This window comes from Gymnoscopelus microlampas (assembly GCF_963454915.1).
Source record: "Gymnoscopelus microlampas genome assembly, chromosome: 11".
Taxonomy (NCBI): domain Eukaryota; kingdom Metazoa; phylum Chordata; class Actinopteri; order Myctophiformes; family Myctophidae; genus Gymnoscopelus; species Gymnoscopelus microlampas.
This window is the reverse complement of record NC_139948.1, coordinates 939,398-948,355: the sequence shown is the minus strand read 5'-3', so window position 1 is coordinate 948,355 and position 8,958 is coordinate 939,398. Positions and strand designations below refer to the sequence as shown.

The following is an 8,958-nucleotide window of genomic DNA, read 5'->3' as shown; positions in this document are numbered from 1 at the left end:
CTGTGAGCTAGTCTACAAGCTCACAACGTGACACGTCACAAAGCGCTGTGAGCTTGTAGATCAACTATTTTTGAATAGCCAAAGTATAAAATAGGGTTAAATTGGTCAACTGTTTTGATGCTATATTAACTATTTTTGCTGTGGACCCTCTGGATTGTATTTTAATACAAAATCCCAGGGTCTGAAAAGTTTCAGTTTATGGAAAGTTCTCAGCCATGCTTCTTAGTTGAAAAGAGTCAAACGACAGCAGGAATGCAGTATGGTTTATTGAAGTTCTATTGAAACAACAACACCTCCATGTTTCTACAAATCATTGATTATGGAACACACAACAGAAAGCTTGATTTTAAAAGCAATGAAAAAAACGAAAACAATGCCATCCAGACCTGTTAATAGTTATACTGAAGATGATTATGTTAATGTTTAAATGATCACAACATTGATTGGTTATATCAGTTTGAATTATCATTTTGTTAAATTCACACTTCAGATTTTCTTGTAGTTGCTTTTGTTTCCTTTGATGAGGAAGTAGGTTCCCGTGGCAATGCCTAACAGACCCAGGGTCAGCCCCACGGCGCAGAACACAGCTGGACCCATTCTGGGCTGATTCTGGATCTGTGTGGCCCATGCTTTCTGATCTCTGCTCTCTGACCTCTGATGTCCGATCTCTGGTCCCTGATCCACAACTGCAGAGGAACACACACACAGCATTCATGGACGGTGTGACACTAAACCTAATAATCAACATGTGACACGACAGTTGTTCACCTTGCTAAATCAACCCAGGATGTACCAATCTACAGTAGCTTTGAGCACGTTCAGAGTCAGCTCTCATTCAAGGCACACATTGCAGCGGTCACTCGATCCTGTAGGTTACACTCTATAACATTGCTCACCCAGGAGTCAGCCCAGCTCCTTATCCAGACATCAGTCATTTCAAAACTTGACTACTGTAACTCTCGTTACTGGCCTCCCGGCATGTGCACTTAAGCCTCTCCAAATGATCCAGAATGCCGCAGCACACTTGGTCTTCAACCAACCAAAAATGTCCCATGTCTCCCCCCTTCTTCGCTCCCTCCATTGGCTCCCAGCTACTGCCCGCACAAAGCACTGATGTTGGCCTACAAAGCAACCAAAGGTATGGCGACCCCATATCTTCAAAGCCTGATCCAACCCTATACCCCTCCCGCTCACTCAGGTCAGCTAACACAGGGAAGCTGTCAGAATCTTCGCCAAGTCCCAGACTCTTATCCCTTATGGCTCCTAAACTGTGGAATGATCACAGTTAAAAAAACGGAGTCTTCCGCCGTAATATGAAGACTCACTTCTTCAGATTCCACCTCAGCCCATAGCACTTGCCCTAGCCTTGACAACCTTGCATGCAAAGGATACAATGTTTAGATAGCGTGTTATGTAACCCGTCGCGCATATATATATATACAGTATATATATATATATATATATATATATATATATATATATATATATATATATATATATATATATATATATATATATATATATATATAAAATAAATTCAGATATCAAAATAATTTCTATAACAAAAATAAATCAGTCATATACTCTTAAGTTTACTCAAATATGCTCTATAATAGTTGTGTATTTATTTTTTGTAACCCCATCATTTACACCCAGTGCCAATTGTTAAAGGAAACCTGAGCACTACCTTCCCTCTGCCAACCTAGGGAGGCCAGGGCCGAGCTCATGCCTCCTTCAATGCATGAGAGCCAACTGACCTTCTTGTCACCTGACAGGGGAGAGTTTCCCTGGTTGGACGTAGCGTGTGGAAGGAACACGTTATTCTAACCAGTTCCTTTCCCCTCCATCAGGCTGTCATGGGGGAGGCAGTATAGTGACCAGGACAAAAATAAGAACCTTTTATTTGTGACGGACACATAAGTGCCAGCTTTACAGACAGTACACTCTGCTTCCTATTGCTCACAACCATGACGAAAACACTACTTTCTCTGCATTTCAACGGTGAAATGGCATTTGCGTTTCGGCATTTTCTTTCTTTTTTGTTATTTAGCGTCTGCTAAATGCCTAAACTGTAAACTGTAGTATTGATACTTTTACTTAAAGGACAACTTTGGTTTTTTACAACCAAGGTTTATATTTTAGCTTGTAATTAAAGTAAATAAAAGATGAGTGTTATTTTTTTTTCATTTACTGCTTTCTATAGTTTTAGCAATTTTCACGATATTTTTTACAGTGGGCGGGGGCATTCTGTCCGGTGGCTAAATATGCCTTTTTTACACAATAAAAAAAGGTCCTGTGGTCTTTGATGGCCAGATGTGAGTTATTGGGGGCTAGAAACAAGCTTCTGTAATTACTAATAAAGAAAACGCTGGGTTATTGTGTAAAAAAAGACATATTTAACCACCGGACAGAATGCCCCCGCCCACTAGACACACACTGTAAAAAATATCGTGAAAATTGCTAAAACTATAGAAAGCAGTAAATTAAAAAAATGTAACACTCATCTTTTATTTACTTTAATTACAAGCTAAAATATAAACCTTGGTTGTAAAAAAACAAAGTTGTCCTTTAAGTAAAATATCTCAGTACTTCTTCCACCACTGATCACTACAGTGTGTATTAATGGGCAGTGTTGATCGGTGTTAAGTACCCCACAGTTTGGTCAGAGGTTCGGTCAGCGACTGGTGGTTGACTGCACAGCTGTAGACGTCTCCCTGCTCCGGACTGAACTTGACACTGGAGAACTGGTGGAAGGTTCCTTCGCCGTCGGGGTACGGCACCTAGGAATAGGACGATAATCATTATTATCGTCAGTGATGTAAAGTAACCAAGTACAATTACTCATTTACTTTTGAGGTACTTTTACTTTACTGGAGTATTTCCAGTTTCCAGTACTTTTACCTCTTCTCCACTACATCTCAGAGGCAAATATTGTACTTTTACTCCATACAATTATTTGAAAACTTTAGTTACTAGTTACTTTGCAGATATAAACTATTGCATTATACAACATACATTAACCACTTTAGCCCTATACCAGGCTATTTGAAAATAGTAGATCTACAAGCTCACCATGTGTCACGACGTGTGGTGAGCTTGTAGATCTGCTATTTTCAAACATTTTAGCACTTTTACTTTTGGAAAAGTAACGCTTTTTACATTTTCCTTCACAATTCACAGAATACTTTAAATATACTAGTCATCTTTTGTTTTAAGAAACATATATATCTGCCCTAATTACTAATACCATTTATAAGCTTTCACTAGTGGGCAATTGTAACACTGTAAAAATAAGTCATATTAACACACTTTATCTCAAATAAAAGCACATCACTAAGTAATATGTATTTTTTATAATTTAATATTTTTACTTACGAATGTTTTATATACATAATTACAATTATTTTGTATTTTTATTTGAATTATTTTATTTAACAATTTTGTGTTTTCAAATGTATGACTATTTTTTATTTTAATGTATTACATTGAAATGCAGTGATACTTAATGAAATATGTTCATTTACTAACATAAAAGTAGACAAAAAAATCTGCTTGCATTGAAAACACATTGTTACAATTGACCCCGGTCACTGTGTTACAATTGCCCCCGATGGGGCAACCATGATAAAATACCATATTCTAGCTAGAAACACCTATACTAGCATAGGCTGCTGACGTTAATCTGTGACCAATAACATAGAGAAACAATTCATCTAAGTTTAAATTAGCTGACATCTTATCTTTAGACAGCAGAAGGAAAATACCGTACACTCAAAAATGTACGTTTACACCTCAAAATCTGTTTTTGTTGAAAACCTCTGCTGAGATGAAATGATCATTCTATCATTCCATAGGCAGAGAGAGGACCCTACTGAGCATGTGCACAAGAAGTCTCACCCCTCTAGCTTATTTCTAATTAGAATTATTGAGTGTGTTACGTTCGCCCCCTGTTACTTTTGTCCCTGGTCTCCCCTACTTTAAGTACATTTTTATACCAATACTTTTGTACTTTTACTCAAGTAAATTTAGAATTATGGACTTTTACTTTAACAGAGTACTTCTACATTGCAGTATTGATACTTTTACTTAAGTAAAACATTTGAGTACTTTTTCCACCACTGATTATCGTTCATCGTCATACAAAAACGCTCCCAGTAATCATATCGCGGAGATTCTAATTTAGTGTGAAACTGTCCCCTGTCCTACACTAGGATGAATTAACTTTTGTCGAGCTGAAAATGCAGCACCACTTAATCCCTCTGTACTCTGTATTTGGTACGCTCTTATTTCACTCTACACAAATAGATTCGCCAAAAATACCAGATCTACAAGCTCACAGCGTGTTGCTTTGCAACGCATTTGGAGCTTGCAAATCTGCTATTTGGCGACCCCCCTCAGAATAGGGATGCTGAGGTTTCAAGTGGTTAACAAAAATGGCATTTGAAGTTTTAAGCATTATTTTGAGTATCTCGATAATATCACTAACTGCAATTCTTTTTGCCACAATAGTCGTGACTTGTCATTTTCATATCGTCCCATCCCTACGGCACCGTGGATGTGATGACGTCACTGGTCACGTTGCGGTCATTTCTGGTCCAGGTGACGTGGACTGGGGCCGGGTAGAAACCAGTCACGTGGCAGAGGAGAACGTTGTCCACTCCCAGCTCCACGTGGTCTCTGGTGTAGATGGAGCTCTGAGGGGCTTCTGAAGACGGATCAAGAGACAAAGTGTTACTAATGAAGGCTCTGTTCTATTCTGGTCAAACAGAGTCAGGGTGCTGATATTGTGCATGTCGACTCACTGGAAACACTCTGCTACACCAGTGGGACTAAAATGTGGGTCCTTAAGGGGGTTCCAAATGGGCCCTTACGGGTGTGTAACTCTGAGAGTGTGGGTCCATTTGGTTACATTTGTACACTGTCAGAGTTATGGGGGTCGTGGAAATTGAAAAATCTGAGAACCACTGTGCTACACGAAATGGAACAGAGCCTTCATTAGTATCATTGGTAACACCTGTTAAGGAAGTGAAAATATGGCTGCTGTGAATAGAGCCTATTTGTATTGGTTGCGAGTAAATATCTAATATTTTAATTTTTTTTAAATCCCAAAAATTCCACTGCTATTTGTAATATGGTAGCCGTGCGGCTGCCGTGTTAAGTGGTCAGATGGGTGGGTGGGTGGGTGGGTGCATCTTCACAGCCTGTTTATTTTATTGTGTTCTGGTTCTGGGATCAATTGAACTAACGTATGGTACTTTAAGTTCTTATTTATTGGTGTCACTTTTTAATATGAATGTTATACTATCACTTCAATCTTCAGTGTTTTGCCCATTATTTGGGGGCCCACTTGCAATACCGTCACGGCCCCGGCCCACAGGTTGAGAACCACTGATTTGCGCACGCATGCACGCTCAACAACTTGCTCATATAATGATTATGTTGTGTTAATAGTTAAGAGTGTGTATTTCTACCTAGTTCCACTGGTGGGTTCTTCAAGGCAGTGCGAATGGTGTCCAGCTGGGCTTTGCAGTATTGCTTATCAGCCACAGCTGCTTCATATCCTCCTGGGAAGGTGATTGGATCTACAAACTTGGGCAGAGACGTCACCCCCTTCCCTTGGTTGAAGTCTGCATACCACACCACTTCACCGTCCAGTCCAGACATCACCTCTTGATCTGCGTCTGAACAGCCAAGGACTCGAATATCTTTATGCAAGACTGGAAAGAAAGCAAAGATGACATTAACCCTTTAAGACCGGTAAAGCATTTGTGTGTCGTCATTTAAGATGTCTTTGGCTATTCAAAATATCTTTTTTTTTTAAAGCATATTTTGTAAAATATTTATGGACCCCCAATGAAGCAAAGATTTGACTTACAAATGTCAGCTTAAAAACAAAACAAAAAAAATATTTGCAAACATTGGCATGGTTTTAAAAAAAAATAGCAGATCTACAAGTTCACAAGTTCTATTTTTTTTTAGTATTTTTGCATTTTAGTGGGTGTGAGTGGGGCTCAACACAGTGGTTTGTGAAACTACCATATGTTGTTATGTTTCTATAATTAGACCAGCCTTAATTCCTTTAAACTCTTTAAAGTTTAAAGTGATATAAGCGGCAGGGGCGGCAGTGTCTCAAGGGTAGAGTGGCCGGATGGAAACCGTGAGGTTCCCAGTTCGATCCCGGGCTCCCCAGAGTTAGTGTCGAAGTGTCCTTGAGCAAGACGCTGAACCCTTAATTGCTCCCAATGATCGCAGGTTGGTGCCTTGCATGGTTTCCTCCGCCATCGGTGTATGAATGTGTGTGTGAATGGGTGAATGTAATGCACAATCTATGTAAAGTGCTTTGGATAAAAGCTATATAAATGCACCATTTGCCATAAGCTTACGTCATGTGATGAAACAATGTTCCAACTAGGGCTGACCCAAAATCGCAGATTTTTTTTATTATCCAAATAGCCGATCTACAAGCCCACAACGTGTTGCAGCACGACATGTTGAGAGGTTGTAGATCCGCTCCCCTTCAAATGTGATACGTTGTTGTTTTATTTCCCCATGAATCTCTGACTCAATAGACCCCTTAACAGACGACGTCACACTGATAAGAACCAGTATGCGTGCAACCAGTATGCGCGCAATGAAACCCATTCTGTCAGGTCTCGCCAGGACGCGCCTCACTAGCCAACACACAAGAGGGGGTTGGGGTGTGCTGAAACCAGCGCACCCCGAAACAACAGGTTGAGAATTGATTGCGTGAAACAATCCAGTACAATGTTAGTAAACAAATAATTGGTCTATATGTAATCATAAGACCGAGTGTAATATATTATGAAACATCTAACAACAATATGAAATATAGTGTTAGAGTGACAATGACATATCACATGAGTCATTGTGAAACAATTATGATTCATGGTCACACACTATTTCAGTAATATAATTAAATTGATTATATCTTATTGTATTTATTTCATTTTATTTTAATGCAGGGTCATTGAAATGAGTCCATATACAAACATAGGTGTTGAATTAACTGTGGAAAAAGTCATTGGTTTACGATTGGAGTCATTGGACTAACAGCTATTTCCCAAAACTTGAAGAACAAGGCACTGGATTAATTAAGCTTGGCTGTTAGCCTGGTCCCTATACCAGGCTAACTTCACAGGTAAATTGCCATGGTAACTAAGGTAGGATTGCGTCAATTTTCTTTCATGAAATCTAGTCATGGATACATTTATCCAGGATGAACTGGCTACGCTAATCTGGCAAGATAATTCAGCTTTCATGAAACCGATTCATCGCAAATCCTGGCTAAATGAAGCCAGGATAGGTGTTAAATCCATGCTTAACCCCTAATTCTGCTTTTGTGAAATAGGCCCCAGGCTCCTTGTGAATTATGACCATGAAACATAAAAATAATTGGGAAATCCCCAAAAAGTTAAAAGACTGTGTACATTATTTTAAGATTGGAACTACTTCTTCCCAGAAGCCATTGCACATATCTTTCAAATGCTTTGAGCCGAAATGATAATTTAGCTTGATTATTTTATTAAAAGTAATCATTGTCATTGTAAAATATTGTAGTCGGCTGGTAATGATTTTAGATGCCGATTTACGATCGTGTCTCTGGGCTATGGTATCCAGGATAGACAACTCACGTGACATGTTTGCGTGTGTGTGTGTGTGTGTGTGTGTGTGTGTGTGTGTGTGTGTGTGTACGTGTGTGTGCGTGCGTGCGTGCGTGTGTGCGTGCGTGCGTGTGTGTGTGTGTGTCTCTCTCTCTCTCTATCTCTCTCTCTCTCTCTATCTCTCTCTCTCTCTCTCTGAGCGTGCGTGTGTGTGTGCGTGCGTGTGACTGACTGGAAAGGTCAATACTCTCTTCCCACTTCCTCTGGAAGATGTATACATTTATATAGATATAACATATTTGTATGTAAAGTGGTATCTTAGTGGTCTCATAAGGACCACTAGGATATCTCATAAATCTCATAAATCTATATGTTATAAGAGTAGAAATATAGACATACAGTATGTGTTATAGTCCTAAAATATATCTACATTTATATAGTACACAATAACCATAGATATACATATATTGTTTATAATAGAAGTAAAGCTATGAATGCATTTTTAAACAATAATATAGTTTACTTACTGCCTGTGTCTGCTTTGACACCAAGTACAGAGGAGAGGATGATGAGGGTTGCAATAATCTTCATCATTACAGATTAAATCAGAGCTGAACAGATTAGAAACAAATTAAACAGATCAGAAAAAACGGTGTTGACTTCAACACTAGCTCTGAAATATGAAAGGGAACTAAAGAGGTTTTGTTCTGTAGTTTCAAAGAATCAGCCAATCAGATTAAAGATACAATGTCACATCATCTGTGTCCAGAAAGACGATAGTGTACTGTTGAAGGGAGATATACTCTGTGTCTTATCAACAAATTGCTGAGGTGGAAGACACTCACTCTGCCACCCACCTAGTTCTACTATTTTTCCCGGGAATACGGATGCTGGGTTTTAAGTGGTCAATGCAATGCTACACTTAAGTGTCAGTACAACCAACGTTTAACAGTCAAGCACCCCCAGGCTGTGTGTGCAAAGTGTCCTTGAGCAAGGCACTAAACCCATAGTGCCTTTCATGGTTGCCTCCACTGTTTGTTGTGTGAATGTAAACTATGGATAAAGGCACTATAGAAATGCAGACATGACTACATGCCTACCTATTTGTACGGGTCACGAGAACACATGCACAACTTGATCCAGCTTGAGATGAGATGAATGCATGCATTTTTATAATACCCAAAATAATAGCTATATAATAGCTATTATATCGGCAATCAAATCAAATCAAATCAAACTTTATTTATAAAGCACATTTAAAACAACGGAAGCTGACCAAAGTGCTGTACAGGGTTGAGACAAACAAAGCATCAACATAATTCAATAAGCGCACGTA

At 39.0% G+C, this 8,958-nt stretch overlaps 1 protein-coding gene across 1 annotated transcript; it reads right to left on the bottom strand.

The window, feature by feature from the left end:
• Positions 1-248: 248 nt before the first annotated feature.
• On the bottom strand, positions 249-8,290 carry LOC311056124 (H-2 class II histocompatibility antigen, A-U alpha chain-like). The gene is made up of 5 exons (XM_084072519.1): positions 8,150-8,290; positions 5,472-5,717; positions 4,551-4,705; positions 2,651-2,780; positions 249-686 (listed from the first exon to the last, which is right to left on the bottom strand). The coding sequence occupies exons 1-5, from the start codon at positions 8,214-8,216 to the stop codon at positions 487-489; spliced, it is 798 nt and encodes a 265-aa protein (XP_083928645.1). The 5' UTR covers positions 8,217-8,290; the 3' UTR covers positions 249-486.
• Positions 8,291-8,958: the final 668 nt, after the last annotated feature.

What these genes read in the sequence shown, in the direction of transcription:
- LOC311056124 (XM_084072519.1), bottom strand. Translation starts at nt 8,216, where the DNA reads ATGATGAAGATTATTGCAACCCTCATCATCCTCTCCTCTGTACTTGGT. An exon ending in GAACCCACCAGTGGAACTAG is followed by an intron (nt 4,706 to 5,471) that starts GTAGAAATACAC and finishes ATCCGTCTTCAG; the next exon opens with AAGCCCCTCAGAGCTCCATC. An exon ending in ACCTCTGACCAAACTGTGGG is followed by an intron (nt 687 to 2,650) that starts GTACTTAACACC and finishes GTTCCTCTGCAG; the next exon opens with TTGTGGATCAGGGACCAGAG.